Source organism: Ambystoma mexicanum, chromosome 2q (assembly GCF_040938575.1).
Source record: "Ambystoma mexicanum isolate Mex_15411 chromosome 2q, UKY_AmexF1_1, whole genome shotgun sequence".
In the NCBI taxonomy this organism is placed as follows: Eukaryota; Metazoa; Chordata; class Amphibia; order Caudata; family Ambystomatidae; genus Ambystoma; species Ambystoma mexicanum.
In genome coordinates this window covers 542,250,073-542,266,228 of record NC_090924.1, presented here as the reverse complement: position 1 = coordinate 542,266,228, position 16,156 = coordinate 542,250,073, and the positions used below count along the sequence as shown (strand labels likewise).

Below are 16,156 nucleotides of genomic sequence, written 5' to 3'. Positions count from 1 at the left end.
TGTCATTATCCCGCCAGGTGGAACTGTCCTGGGACAGCTTTAACAGCGGAGACGTGTTCCTGCTGGATCTTGGGAAAGTGATTATCCAATGGAATGGCCCAGAAAGCAACAAGTCTGAAAGGATTAGTGTAAGTACTAAAAAACACACATTCCATATTCAGTTTAATGTACTGTGTTTGTCAAGCGCACTGTAACAGTCAACCTCCTCCAAAGCATGTAGCATAAAATGCCCAGAAATGAAAATTAGGAACCATAAATATAGTGCTATAAAAGCAGCACACAAAAGGCATTCAGATGGTTTCAGGAATGAAGAAGTGTAATGTAAAGTGGTCTTATATGGTGCTCTTCTGCCAATAATGATGGTTCTGTAAGAACGGGGGGCTGGGTGTGTTAGTCGTATACCAGAAAGGAAGATGCAGACACCTGTGGTGTTGATGGATGCAGGTCGCAAGTACCCGTTACCTGTGTGCTGATATGAAAGAAGCAGCAGTTCTATGCATCTGCATGCTCTTGGGTGCTACCTTACAGGGAAGTTGTTCAGTGACATTACTACTGAGAAGTAAAATAGCTCTCGTTTTATTTGTGGAGTGGGTGCCATAAAGGGTTGGACCAGCCATTAACCTAATTAGGCAAATGGCTGGCAGGCCTGCTGCATGAAAATATCCAAGTCTGGCCAGGGTTTAGGGCTGCTTCCCTGAGTGTGATCACAACCTAGCTCTCTCTCACATGAAGCTAGTGCTGCCTCATCACAGACAATGCATTACATGACTTCCAAGGCTTAGGATACCCTCTGTGACCGGGACTGTGCTGCAGTGCCACACTCACTGTTAGGTAGAAAGCTCACTTTCTAGCCCCTATGGTAGGTAGTCCCCTGCACTTTTTGCTGGTTTTACTAGGTATTGTGCTTGGCTTTCTTATAGCGAAGCTAAATTCGAAGCCTGACTAAGAGTGTAGCTCTGTATTTTATGTGCTCTGCCTTAAGAGTCCTTACGACTAATGCATGGGTATCCCAAAGGCACCCACAGTCTCCTAGAGGGAGAAGACCTTTTACATGTTAGTCATGTGGCTCGGCTAATGGGGGCCTTTTCGCTGTTAAATGTGGTTCCACTGGGTGAAATCCATTTTCTCTGGCTGGGTCCTTTTTGAACCCCTCCTCCTTTCATCAAACTTAAGGTTGTCTTTGGTTGCCTTGAAGGCCTGAGGTGTCAAATGAGTATTCCTTATCCCTCTTTGTTTATGAAAGAGGAGGTGGCTGTCTTTGACCACTGGTTGTGAGTGCCCCACTACTGGAGGCTGTAGTCAGCCTGAAACCAGTTCTGTCTGGTATATGTAGATGTCTGTCCACAACCATATGGATTCACTGCCTTGTGTGAGTGTCCTTCATGTGTGCAAGGGTGTGCTTGGAGGGATGGCTGGCCCATATTTTACCACTCCTCCGGTTGAATGCTGCATGGTGTGTGATTGGGTATTGTATTGACACACTGCCTCCTGGAGGGGATAAAGAAGACCCCCTTTACGGCCTCACGTTGGCAACAGCTAGATCACTGAACCTGCACTCTGGATGGCCTTCTGCTCGAGGATAGACTGAAGCTCTGCATCAGCAACCTTTGATACTCGGGATAATCCAACTGTGATGCTCTGCCTCTCCAGGTGACCAAAAGAAACCCACAGTGGTTTGTATTTCCCCTGTTTCAGTGGGGAAAACTGGTTCACACCTCCACCTCCTGCTCGAAGGTCTGCTCTCCTGAAGCTCCTGACCGTTCCTGCATCGCCGGACCCACAAGCACATGCCCCATCACTGCCAGGACTCCAAAGACTCCCCATACTGAACTGACCAGAGAATCCGAATCCAGGAGGTCAAGCAAGCGCTCTGGTTTAATTTCCCAACCGAGAACCTCTAGAGGCCTCTGCTGCCTCTTTTCCTGCTGCACTTGCCTTCCTAACCCTTATTCTGTGGTTGGCCCCATTCCGGATTGACTTCTTCAACATTACTTCAACATTCATTCTTCCTTGGACTCTCCTGGAGCCGACCGCCTCCCCAGAAGCCGAATCCTGTGCCCAAGGACAACCTGGGAAGCTTGCATTACCGGCAAGCACTTGCCGCAGCAGACTTGCTTTTCCACTCCTCTGGGCCTGGACCTGGAAATCACTGGATAAAGAATAATCGCTCTTTCCAAGGGCCTTTGGGTCCTTCCTGCACTGGTGGCCTATCGCTGGCTCCCTTGCTGGATGCTCAACAACATGCGCAGCAAATGTATCTGGATAGCGCTGGTTACCTGCTGCAGAGCTTGTGTTTTCAGTTCATGGGTATTGCTCTCCCTACTCTGCTGCACTGCTGCTTTTCTTCTGACATTGTTTCATTCCTGGGCCCTTTCTTCATCTTCAAGGAGCTCTTGACAGCTTCCCTCCAATGAAACTCTAGGAACTGTTCCTTGGGGCACTTTTGCATAAAAATAGCTCTTTCCTGCCAAAGACTGCTCATAGTCTCACTGTTGGTCTCTACTTGCCTACCTGGAAAAGCTGTGTTACCTCAGACATTGTGGAATCTTCTGTTTTGCAAAGGTACTTACCTGTGAGTGTATTGCTCTTTCTCTTTTCATTTTCTTACATAACGATTATATATTTATAAAAAATACATTGTGTGGACATTCTGATATAGGATTTTACTGAAAAGTGCCTAGAGAACCTGTGAACCACCCACTCCACCTACTGACAGTTAGGCCTGGGCTAAGTTATCAAGATACACCTAAAGAACCCTGACAACAGGCCTTGAGGATACTCTCCTTAGCACTCCCATACACACCAAGGTACGCACCTGACCCGTCACTGGCTGGCCACATCTACATGGCTCATCCTCATGTGCAGAGATCTGTGTTCGCCTAAAGGTCAGAGGTTTTAATCTCTTTTGACGTCCATCCAGGGCTTTACAAGGACCGGCTCCTGTGGTGCCGGTCCTCTAAAGTGTTTGAAATGTTGAAATGTGTCCATCGAGAGGCCCAATGCAATGGGCGGAACCCCCTCCTCTCGGCCGTGGCGAGGCAACCATATATCCCTGGAGGTACTTAAATACAAAAGGAATCAAATCTCCCTGTTAACACCTCACTGTAAAAAGTACATTCCACATTTCTTTATTACTCTAAGAAAATAGTAGTTTTTTGGCAACACATTTGTCTGGAATAGTAAGCATGGATCAAAAGTCTTCTGTGGTTTTGGTTGAGAGAGCGGTTGCAGAGGCACATTAACCCCCTGACCAATCTTTCTAGGATGGGAATTTTGGACCGGCATATGTATATATTAATAGTTTATTTTTACTACCTTCTTATTATAATATATGTAATGTACCAAGGCTGGGGCACAATAGAAACATTTTTCATACACGTTTCAGCACCATAGTACTACTACTGTGGTGATGGGCGCAGTACAAATGCTTTTTATGTAACATAAAAAAAATGTGTGCAGTGTTCATGCCTTTCAAAACAGGTATTTCTTGTAAGAAATCGAAAATTGGCTGGTCTTCTATGCTCCTGTTTTAGTTACACCCACCACCCATGTTATAAAAGTTTCTTCTTTTTCTTTGGCCAGGCCTCCAAACAAATATTGTTTTGTAAAGTTAAGGCGGCCCTCAAATTTTCATTCCACTTAAAGCACTGGTTTGATCGTTGAGTGCCATTAAATTTGACAATTTTAAAACGTGAAAAGTCAGAGAATGGGGCAGCAAGGTGCTTACTAAAACAAATTATTTGCTGTGTCATTCAATATTCCTTTTAGTAGAACCGTCTTTGCACATTTCTGAGAGACAATAGCAAACCTTAATCAATTTGATGTTGATAGAGGCCATTTGAACCATGAGAGAAAGACGGTTTTTCTGTGCCAGACCACCTTTGAGGAATTCGACCATCCGCACGGCCGGTGTGCAATCACCTGGGCTTTTTTTGATATTTTATTTAAGAAATTGAATGATGGGAGATCAAACTCAGAAAATGTGTGGGGCTAAACCGCACACATTTTCCTATGCTCACTGCACAACAAAAACTTAGATCTGTGTACTCTGGGGGGACACAGCCTACAAGCGCAGCCCTACCTGTCACATTTAGTTGGAATGTGACACCCAGGAGTATATGAAAGCATCAAGAGGAGAAGGGCAACACCTTCCTCCTGCCATGGCCAGACTAAATAAATATCAACAGCTTCATGGATCCGCCCTACCCATTGTCAGTCTGCTGGTGGCGGCGCATTCTAATGAGAGTTAATTGAAGCAGGCCTTGAGGGAGGCCTAGTCGCAGAGCTGACAAAGGGCACAGGAAACCCAACGACTTTTTGATATGCATCTGTGTCAAGTTGAAGTCAGCTCCCACCCCTTAGTATGAAGGGCAGTGAATGTCATGTTTGGGACAACTGTTTATAGTGGTCATCCCCGCAGGGGGACCCCATTCAGGAAGGTACAAGTATGTGATTTGATGGAGACAGAAAGTCTGTTCTCGCCATAACTTCAAGGGAGACCTGCGCTTTAATCAGGAACCACAGAGAGCTCAAATACCCAGAGAGACCCTTTGATCCACAACAGACAGGAAGATTGGTGGGACTTAGTAGTACATGGCCCTTTACCTTTCCTGTTGCAAAACACTCTGGTTATGACCTCATGCATAACAGAAGATTGTTGGTGGGGACCCAGGATTGGTTCATTAAGATAGGCTTAGCCTGCACCAATCACTGGGGCCCATTTGGCTTTAAAAGAGGGTGTAGCCCATATTTTGGCAGATCATCTGAAGACTTTGCAAGGAGTAACAAGACTTTGTAAGGAGTAACAAGAAGGACTCGTTTGGACCCTGACTAAAGGTAAATTCTGCCTTACAGCTTTCGCCAGTGAAGGAAGGCCAGGATTTTCAGAAGGGAAGGAAAATCCCTCCCCTAAACATCTCCAAAGGAACAGAGGGAGATATTGAATCCAGAGGACACTCAAGCAGCTCCAGAACCGGTACCCAAACAGCACACACCATGTCCTGCTAGGCTCTGCAAGAAAGCTTCCTAGGTGGGAAGTGCCAGAGAGTCTCTGAACCGAAAAAGGACAAGGCCATTGCCTGCAACACTCGCCTCAGCTTTGTGACGTCTGCCTTAAAGGAAGACATGAGCCCAGCAAAGAAGCTATGAGGAGTGCATCTACAAGCATCAACCAGCATCCACCTGAAAGGACATTTTCAAGACAGTCGAGCCCCTTGAACTGCAACCGACTGCACCGAGACAACGATTCCTGACCCAGAGCTGCCATGTAGGCCAGCCTGCAGCCGTCCGTCTAGCCTCACTCGCCGAACTGCCTGCCACCTAGTACCCGCAGCTGTCTCCCATCTTAAACTCTGTCACAGAAGCTGCAAAACACCCTGAAACCAACTCTCATACTGATGAGAGTTAATTGAAGTAGGCCTGCAGGAGGCCTGGTTACAGAGCTGACAAAGGGGACAGGAAACCCAACACATTTTTGATATGCATCTGTGTCAACTTGAAGTCAGCTCCCACCCCTTAGTATGAAGGGCAGTGAATGTCATGTCTGGGGCAACTGTTTATAGTGGTCATCCCGGCAAAGGGACCCCATTCAGGAAGGTACGAGTATGTGCTTTGATGGAGACAGAAAGTCTGTTCTCGCCATAACTTCAAGGGAGACCTGTGCTTTGATCAGGAACCCCAGAGAGCTCAATTAACCAGAGAGACCCTTTGATCCACAACAGACAGGAAGATGGGTGGGACCTAGTAGTACATGTTTTCAGCCCTTTACCTTTCCTGTTGCAAAACACTCTGGTTAGGACCTCACGCATAACAGATGATTGTTGGTGGGGACCCAGGATTGGTTCATTAAGGTAGGCTTAGCCTGCACCAATCACTGGGGCCCAAAACAGTCTGAGGTGCGATTCCTCACTCCCGGAATATACGTCACATCCATGGGATCTACCTGTAATTATATCACCCATCTCCTTATCCAGTTAGACACCTTGTCCAGTCCTTTGTACATGGTGATTTCTTTTAACGGATTATGATCTGTGTGTACCTCAAACGGTACACCTGACACAAACAATTGGAATTTGGATACTGCCCATTTTATCGCTAGCATTGCCTTTTTGATCATGGTCTACTCCTTTTCAGCTCCTTTTAACAGCCACGAGGCACATGCAATGCTATATTCTTTTGTTTGATCCTTCTGTATGAGTGTGGCCCCTAGAACCACATTACTTGCGTCCTTCATTATAATTTTGTTTTTCTTCTACACTTGTAGTTGCTTAATTGTCCTGAATTGTTTATCATATTTGTCTGTACACACAAACGTGTTCCCTTTCTTCAGTGTGCCTCTTAACATCATTGTGTGATCTGCAAAGTTCAGAATATATTTGGCATAATATTCAGTCATTCCGAGGAATGTCATTAGCTTCTACTTGGTATCTGTTATAGGTGTCTATTTAATGATATTAATCAATATCACCTTTGGCTACATCCCTCTCTCTGGCACCATGTGGCCTAAATATTCTATGCTTGTCTTGTTGAATTTGCATTTCCCCTTGCTCAACGTTAAGCTAGTCTTCTCCAATTTGTTCAATGCTCTCTATAACCTCTCATCATGTTGATCTTTATTTTTGCTATATATGAACACATTACCCTGGAAGGCTAGGATTCCTTCTTCCCCATTACATATTCTGTACATAACATTCTGGAACACTGCTGATGCGGTTACTAATTGAATAACATCCTCACATATTGGAACAAGCCATCTGGCGTAATGAATGCACTTAAATGTCAAGATGACTTGTGAAATCAAATTTGATGATACGCGGCTGTGAGGTCTAGTGTGGAAAACACTGTTGCAAGCCCTATGGTGGATAACAGCTTGTGAATGTTGGGTAATGGGTGCCTATTTGGTATGACACAATTATTTAAGGAGCTGAGATCCACACATATTCTCAGCTTTCCATTCGGTTTCTGCACCACCCCCAGTGGAGGGACCCACTCTCAAGCTTAGATTCTCTGTAGTAAGCCTTGATTTTCTAATTTCTGCAATTCTATGTGTGCATATTTTAGCATTGTGATTGGTATATTTTGTGAACCACTGCCAGTACTCTTAGTCCTACCCTGATCTGCTGTACATATCCCTTGAGACATCCACATTTCTCTTTGAACACCTCTCTTGTGTGCATAGGCACAGCATCACTGCACGTGTGTACCATTTATTCAGTGTTTGGGCTCCATTAAGCATCTCATTTTTCCTGACAGCCCAGCAATGGCACGTTCCCCTATTCTGACACATACACTTTCTCCTGGGTCATCTGATCCTTAATTTGCAGTTGGGCTGGGAACCAGCCCATTATGTGTTTTTGTGAGCCACCATCGGCCACAGGGTTGATATCTACTTCGTGGCGGCTCTGTTCCTGAATTTGTTTTTGAATTTGTCTTTAGGTAGCAGTGAATATTTTGCTCCGGAATCCACCATCATAGTTACCTCCTTCCCATCTACTAATACTGTCATGGAACCATCTGATACTTCATAATCACAGATCACCAGGTGAATACTCTCTTGTGTCCCCTTCTCGGTGGGGTATTCTGCATCATACAAGTTCTCTGTGGATCTACAATACCTAGCTAGGTGCTCTCTTCTGTTTCACCTCCTACATAGGATCTATCTGGCTGGACAATACGGATGTCCTGCCCAATGTGTGCTGCCATAGCATCCGGAGCATCCTTTTCTGGGCAACAGCCATTTCTTCTTTCCCTCGTCCCTTGGGGTTGTTTTAGCACTACCTTTCTTTACCCCTTGATCCTGCTTTATGCAATTTCGGTGGATCCCCTCCCCTTAACTTCCCTGTTCTGCTCAGAGAGCTAATTATCCATTTTCATACATAACAATGAGTTGGAAGGTGGCAATACTAGGCCTGCACACTTCTCCGCTTAGCCTTCATGGCAGTGGTGCACATTATCTACTGTAACAACCCACATCACTGCTAAAGCAGGGTGGATTGACAGCAGCAGGACAGTCACCAAGCAGCAGCCCCAAACCCAGGGCAACGTCAGTGAAAAGGCCAATGTCGAGAGGAGTGCCTGTCATGAATGCAAATCTAGACAAGAGCTTGCAGTGTTCAACAGGAATGTTCATTAGTTCAGTAATTATTTCACCTGCATTTGTCCATCAATTTACCACAGGATGACATCATTTTACTCTTTTCCTGTGGAAAGATGGTCAACATGTTCAACTTGCCACCAATAGAAACAGAGTAAAATGTTAACGATGATATGTTTTAAAGAAACATTTAAACATTTATCTTATTTCGAGACACAACTAATATGTTATATCGATTGGTATCTGTAAATCGCACAATTGCCATAGTCAGTGCATCCGTCACCCTGAATGAACTGGTGGGAATTGTCGCTTTAACCGCAGATATGTTGACACTGTTCAGAGCAGCAATGGGTGATGTCGACAGTGGATGGGGAGCTGCCTCCCCAGATGTGTCACAGGGATGCAAGACAATATTTGGGCCTTGCACTTATTTTCTTACAAATTAAGCACTGCCAGGTAGTTTTGCTTAGATCTCTCATCTAGTTTTTTCACACATGCCTCAGTGTGCTCTACTTCATTTGCAATGCAGATCACTTCTTCTAACGAGCAATGCTGGCCTATGCTGGTGGGCAGCTGCAGTTCCCGTTACCAAGCCAGGCCTTTCACTTCTTGCTTGCTACACTGCTCCCACTTGACATGGTGACTGAAGCCTCATTGCAAGGCTCATGGTGGGTAATCTGGCTGGGCGGATCGATAATTATTTCAAAGGCACAAGAGAAGAAGACACTGAAGTTTTATATTGGATGATCCTGCATCTCTGGACTTTATATTCTTTTTCACTGTTGACAGGCTTTTTCTTCTCCATGATGTGCACTCAGCTGTTAGCTACTTTGATTATTTGTGCCACTTTCTTTTTCACTCATTAAAGGATGCCCCTCGCAGCACTGCGAAACAATGCAACTTTGTAAGATGGCGCCTTCAATAAAATAAAAATAGTAATAAAACTCATGGTATACCCCATGAAATAATATATAACAATGGCCACCCTTTTTAAGGAATGGAATTCCTTATCTACGGTTTAATGTGCACCCTAGATAAAGTAGTTTGCATTAGTGCTAAAAGATTTGTCAACATGGAACAAGAAGCCTATAATTTCCTATGCAGCTACCACACTACTTCCCTCCCCCAAGTATTCTATAGGATGCGCCCCTGCAGCATTGCTAACAGGCCATTCTGTTGCCACCACCATAGCTACAGATTTCTCCTGGCCACCCACCATTATCAATCAAAAGCAAATTGATGCCCAGTGCTGTCGTCAAAATGACTGCATGAGCAGGCAGGCAAAAGAACCTGACTTTTAAATTGGAGACACTGTGCTCATCAAACAAGACATAGCAATGCAAGATCAAGCCTACCACATGAAGCCAACCCACTCGCCAACACCCGTAGAGAAGGACCATAGTGACAGCAACAGGTACCAACACCCTGCTCACAAACCAGGTACACTGCACACTTCAACCAGCTCAAAGGAGGGTTATAGGTGGTAGAGAGCACTGTAACATTGTCTAGCAAACAGGAATGAGTTGGACCACACCTCCAAGGTCAATGGCTTGCAGGCTTACACCCTAAAAGAGTTCCCTTGCTTGAAAGATGCCCACACAGAACACAGACCCGTCGCCAAACAATCGCTGCACGGGCAATCTCCATCAAAGTCGATGGTCCAAGATATAACCTGTGACATGACTGTCACCCCCATCTTTTGGAAAACTGAAAGACTATGATTAAGGGTGATGAGAATGCCGTCTGTAGCCGATTCAAGCACTGGTGAAGTTTGGCCTCCCACCTTCATATTTCATTCGTACATTTTGGGAGGGATGGTGTGTACTCTGCCTCTCACTGGCACTGTACAGCTGCTGAAAGTGCAACAGAGGCACACACCTGAATGCACGCACCCAAGCATTAGTGGTAACCCTGACACATCACCCTTCACATATATAAAGGGCCCACCATCGAGCACAGTAATTAGTCAAATCCTATTTGGGTGTGCATATACATGGCGTGTGTGCTGTTTTTTGGTGCAGAATTCCCTTTTGGGGGGTTCTGCTGTCTGATTATAATGGACCCCTAGACTTATTGCCTTTTCCTTTTCATTTTTCAAGTTCTTTGACCTTCTTTTGTGGTCAGAGGGACTTCTAGTAAAGTCCCTCTGCCACTGCAAAACCTTTTTCCTGTGCTGATCTATGCGAGGCCACATGGCTCCTAGTAAACCTCTGGGATTATATCATCCTATACTTAAACTGTGCAGTAGGCTATTGGCAGCTGTATTTTAGTTTTGACTTCACCAAGGGAGCAAGCGATTTTAACACATTAGTAGCCTTATGTACCTGTATGGCAGGTATTGGGCTACTAATGTGTAATTTATAATAGATACTGCTTTTGATTTGCTCCTAGGGATTCCCCACTGATAACATAAAGTAATGCTGCCCAGCATGGTTAGCAAATGCGAGATTATTTATTGGTTAACAATGTTTTAGGCTATACATTGTATTAAGACTTTATTAATGTCACCTATCCACAGGTTTTAATAATAAATAATTTAGCATGTATATAGCGCTACGAGCCCTCAGGTATCTGAGCGCTGCTTATTGTTACCCACAGTGTGTGGTGCTCATTTATCGGAAAGATCAGTTTGGCCCTGCAGGGATTCGAACCTGCGTCAGCAGGCTCTGCACAGATGTCAAAGCAAGCGTTCTACTCGCTGTGCTATCAGACCAGCACATTTTAGTATTTGCTATGCTAAAATGTGAATCAGTGTCTTGCCCTTGGCTACTCTGAGGCAGGGTTAGAATCTGAGTTTTCCAAATATTTGCGCTTTCTGTAAAAAGAAAAAGGAACAATCTCAACATTTTCTATTTATCTATCCTTTTTATGATGATATTAGAAGGCAGCATATACGTGTCTACCTTGGGAATCATGGTATTACAAATCTGAGTGACGCAGAAGAAATCTGTAAATCCTTTTAATATAATAAAGTGATCCCTGCTCTCTCCGAGTATTTGCATATATCATAGATTAGTAGGAGGTTACTTTAAAAGTCTCTTGATTTCAATTCTGAAATTTAACATTTCAAACTGGAATTTTATAGGATATGTTTTTACTTTGCCTTTTTATAATTTTATCTATTTAAGTCCTTTGTTTATAAAATTATGTTTCGTCTACTTTTCCTGGATGACAAGAGTCGAATAAAGATGTTTTTGATGATGATGGAAATATACAATAAATCAGTGGTATTAGCTAAAATTCTAGTCTGGGACCCAAGAAAAATCTAAATGCCTTGGTAAGTATCCTTAAAAGTCACTTGGTATTTTCTTTTCATAATTGTCCTTTTATAACACGCTTAATACCAGAGATAGGTTTCTAAGCGCAGGATTGGGATTAAAACCTGTGCTGCACTGCGTTGTCTTGCTTCCAAGACAAATGCGTTGCACCTGAATTATCCCCCTTATCCTTGAAACTGAGACCATATCTAGGTTTTTAACCTTTTCCCAAAATAAACATGATCAGTGATATGATGCAGAAAAGTGAAGGAGGATTCCAACAAGAAACTGCTCTAGAAGAAATTGAGAGGTTTTAGATAAAGGAATTACAGCATGTTGGAATATGCAAGTACATTTGGTTGGGTCTCCCAAGGCCACAGGGACCACCAGAGATACAGAGCTGGACATTTCAATGGAGGGAATTATTATGAAGAGCCTCAAATGCTTTGAACCGAATCCTTGTCTCAAGGGCTAGCCAATGCAGCTGCTTCAGCAACGAGCAATATGTTTGAATTGCTTGGCACCAATGACCAATTTAGCATCAGCATGAAACATTGACTCAACTGGACTGAATGTGGGGTTGAGGCAAACCAAAGACAGCTAAAGTTGCCTGTTACCATGTGAGATCACCCCAAGTAATACAAAAAAAACATTAATTTGGATAAGATGAAGAAAATGAGAAATAGGAATACATGGTTTTATTGAGTTAATGGGAAACACATTTTATCTATATATACATATAGAGAGAGAGCGTGCAAGAGAGAGAGGCCTATAGATTTATAATGTATGCTTTGCGTCACGAGGCAAAGCAGACGTCCGTCCTGTCCCTAGATAAAAACTAGCAACGAGTGTCCTCTTCCTTAATTGGTGAAATGGTGAGGTGGATAGGAACCTTTGCATTTTGGAATAAAATTTCCACCAGTTGAACACAAATAAGCTTTTTTTTACTTCTCTGGTTCTGCTATGAGCAAATATAATTCTGATTTATTCAACCTTTAGTGTGTGGGAAATTTAAATTGTAATACAAACCATGGGCAAAGATTATGCATTGCTTCCCTTTAGTTCCCTAGTAGCAACACAAAGTAAATATGTCATCAAAACATCACTAAGGGTGACATCATAAAGTTAACATTGCAATAAAGAGCGTCCAGTAGCCAGGCATTCTTCTTTGATGTGGAGACACAGCTTTGAACCATGAGAGGCGAGAGCAGGGCCAGACACACATCCAACACTGGAAGGGACCACTGGAGGCAGGAGAAAGTGTGTGTGTGTGTGTGTGTGTGTGTGCGTGCGTGCGTGCGTGCGTGTGTGTGTGTGTGTGTGCGTGCGTGCGTGCGTGCGTGTGTGTGTGTGTGTGTGTGTGTGTGTGGAGGTATGGGGGAGTGTTTGGGGGTGGGGCTAAGGTAGGAGAAGGGGAATATGGGGCATACATATATATATATATATTGTTGGTCTTATTTTGGTTGTGCTACCAAAAATAGATTGAACTGAATCCAACAATCTAAATGGTGTTGAAGAAACCACAGATTGCCATTAATGCATATTAGTGCACCTAAAACATGCTTTTAAAAGTTCAAAGTAAAAATTTAAATCAAAATATCTCTTACGTAGCGGTAACATCGTCAGCTGCTGATTGCCTTTAAACTGTGGTACACGTCCCATTCCTTTTAATATGGACTACCAAATACTTTATTTCATTATTCTATTTACTGCTTCCGATATGTGTTCAGTTTGCAACAAAATTGTACTTTTTCTGTACTGCGCTAAACAAACTTAAACAATGTAATGTCAAATATAAACGTTGGGGTTGTGTGAACTGTGAATTGAGTTTCCCTTTTAGGGATGCGGGGGGCATCAATGGACTTCTCAATCTCCAGTTTTATGGTTTATGATATAGCTATAACCCTTTCACTGGCACTCCGGGCTTGTGATTCACAGCATCCCGTTAGCTATGCTATATACATCACCTCTATCCAAATGATGGGGTTGTCTGCATTACCCCCTCCTTCATTAGTCCCTAAGCTAGGCTGAACACAGATGCCAGTAACAGTAAGACATTAGGGGGACACTCTTCCTCACAAGTGGCTCTGTTTACACTCAAATTCTGAGGCAACATGCTTAGAAATGTACTCAGCTCCCCAGCCGCCATGTGCGGACATGTGGCCACCTCCCTAGGGTATCGCTTCTGGCTCTGCGCCCTTATCCTGCCACATTTGCTACATTGTGGACTCTTAGGTCATAGTGTATTGTTTGGACTTCATACACATATTTGTGCTTTTTATCAACCATTTAAGCCTGGTGTGCTAGCTGAAGGCTCATTCAAGTCCGACTCACGCCCATGGTCCATGGGTCTGCAACCTGCGGATCTCCAGATGTTCTGGACTACAACTTCCATGATCGCTCACCAGTGACTATGCTGAAGAGAGCTGATGGAATTTGGAGTCCAAAATATCTAAAGAGCCAAAGTTTGGCCTGGCCTATGCTTATGACGCATAGCATCTGCCTTCATTCATTTTAAAAAAAATGTGGTTATTATTCTTTGCATGAATAAGGTCCTCACAAGGTAGTCTTATTTGGGGGCTTTGAAAGTTGCATTATTTCCTGTTATCGTCATACTAAGTGACCCGAAATAATTGAATGCTGACTTCAGTCTATTTCTGTCTTCTGATTTTCTTTTTTGTACTTATATAGAATCTTAAATTAATATTTTCCTGTTTTAGTTACAATTTCTGTTTCTCTTTTACTGTAATATTTGATGCGTTAATCTTCAAATGCTTTGGAATTAACTTAGAGGTATTTTGAGCGGTTTGAATAATACGTAGTTTCTTTCATTCTGATGCCTATGTTACCATTAATCAGTGGTGACCCGGCATATATGAAAATGGAGGCATTTTCTAGTAGGCTAGTGCACATAATAGCACTAGCTAGCAGGCTTGGGGAAGGGTCAGATAAAAGGCAGAAGGTCATGTGGCTATCGGGGAATCTCATGATTGCTCTATAGTCCTCTGCTCACAATCTTACCACATCTCTTTCTGCTCAACGATTTAAATAAGCTTTGTTCTTAAAGGTATGAAAGTGATCAGGAGTTAGGAAGAAAAGAATTGGAAATAGAAATGGGAAGAGAAAGAAGTAACACGTAGGTTGACGTAGCAACTGTCTAAAAGGTTTAGTTCTGAATTCAGATAGTTTACTCATTTTAAGATCTATTAAAAGTGTATTCTATTATGTTTTATAAGTGTTGGCCTACAAGCAAATGAGGATTACAGCAAGCAATAACCATATGATGGGAGAACAAGACCAGATGCAAGACGTATTTTCTCTTCCAGTAATTGTAAATCCCTCTTAGCAAGCAGAATATTGCATTTCTATACATTTCCCTAAAATGCCCTCCTTGTAATGAATGCGCTCTCTTTTTCTGTGCTTATAAAGGCCTGCACCCTGGCTCAGAGTATCAGGGACGATGAGCGAGGGGGTCGTGCTCAGATCGGCATCATCGACAACGAGGCGGATTCTCCGGATCTAATGCAGACCATGACGGCCGTGCTGGGGACCCGAAGCCGGGAACTGAAGCCTGCTGTTCCAGATGAAAAGGCTGATCAGCTCCAGAAGTCCAATGTCCGCCTTTATCAGTAAGTTTGCCATGCTCAGTGTTCAAGTTAAATGAGGAAAGGTGCCCACATGCAAGAGATTGAGCTCTAGAGGGGAGAAACACCTGCGTGGACATCTGCTACTCCCAAGCAGTGTCTGCAGTCAGTATACAGCTCGCTGGACACAAATTGGAGATTTACATTGTTGGCAACTATGGCAATGATCAATTGCCCTGGGGAATGTCTAGTGTCTCTGTACACCCTTTACGTCGCATATTGGTGTCATGGAAGCAGTAGCACAGCATTCGATTCTTCCACATTTAATAACATGACTATAATTGATTTGGGTAATGTTAGCACCTATTGTTCAACCACCAAGAGACTACTCAGCATGTCGATTGTGGTAGATGAATGACCATGGATCTTGTTTGGTCTGCCCTCATTTCCTAAACTAAGGAGTCTGGCTGTCTGCACAACATTCTTTTGAGAGCAGAATGTCCTCATCTGGCCTTTAGCTGCTGAGACAGGTACAGTCTGCCTCTCTCCCTCCCTGACCCAGATTTTCAGGCTTCACAAAGGGCTTTTCAGAATTGCCTGAGAACAAAACAGAGGCACACAGACACAGAGTGTGGCTAGGGAGGGAGAGCATCAACCCTCAAGGTTTCATGCTTTCTCACTTATCCTCAATAGTTTCCGCACTGAGTTCGGCAAAGGGAGCTGTTTGTTCTGTAAAAGCAACTTCTGATATTGGAGCCCCGGACTGGATTTACCAAAATGTTAAATTCACCGAAAATAAAAAGAGAAGTTATATGTAAAGTCCTTCTCCATCCCGGAAGAAGTCTCCAAGTCCAGTCCTCGAGAGTCGAATGGACTCCCATGTTTTCAGGATATACACAAACTTAGTTTGAATGCATTGAATCTAAATAGGAGCTATTTTGTAGTGGGTGGTTATCCTGTACATCTGAAGTGAATGTTGCACTGGAGGATTGGACCTGGGGACAAATAGGGCGTGGGGCTCTTTGCTGCAAATACTGTAGTGTGTTGTCATGATGACTGGTCATTACAATAGTGATAGTCCATCCCATGGTATGAAATGGAAAAACGCGCAGACACCAGCGGCACATGACTAGTGCATGAAAGGAGTGCATAAGTAAACCACCTAGGTGGACTTTATTTGTGGAAACCTGTTCTATTAACAGGCAAATGTGCTGTACCTATAC

General features: G+C 43.6%; 1 protein-coding gene across 2 annotated transcripts in view; it reads left to right on the top strand.

Annotated features, from left to right (window-relative positions):
- Nucleotides 1-16,156, top strand: part of VILL (villin like) — a 354,049-nt gene that overhangs the window by 214,664 nt on the left and 123,229 nt on the right. For both annotated transcript variants that reach the window (XM_069647691.1, XM_069647690.1), the window contains exons 6-7: nucleotides 18-128; nucleotides 14,779-14,978. In XM_069647691.1, the coding sequence (XP_069503792.1) occupies nucleotides 18-128; nucleotides 14,779-14,978 (311 nt within the window). The remainder of the gene's footprint in view (nucleotides 1-17; nucleotides 129-14,778; nucleotides 14,979-16,156) is intronic.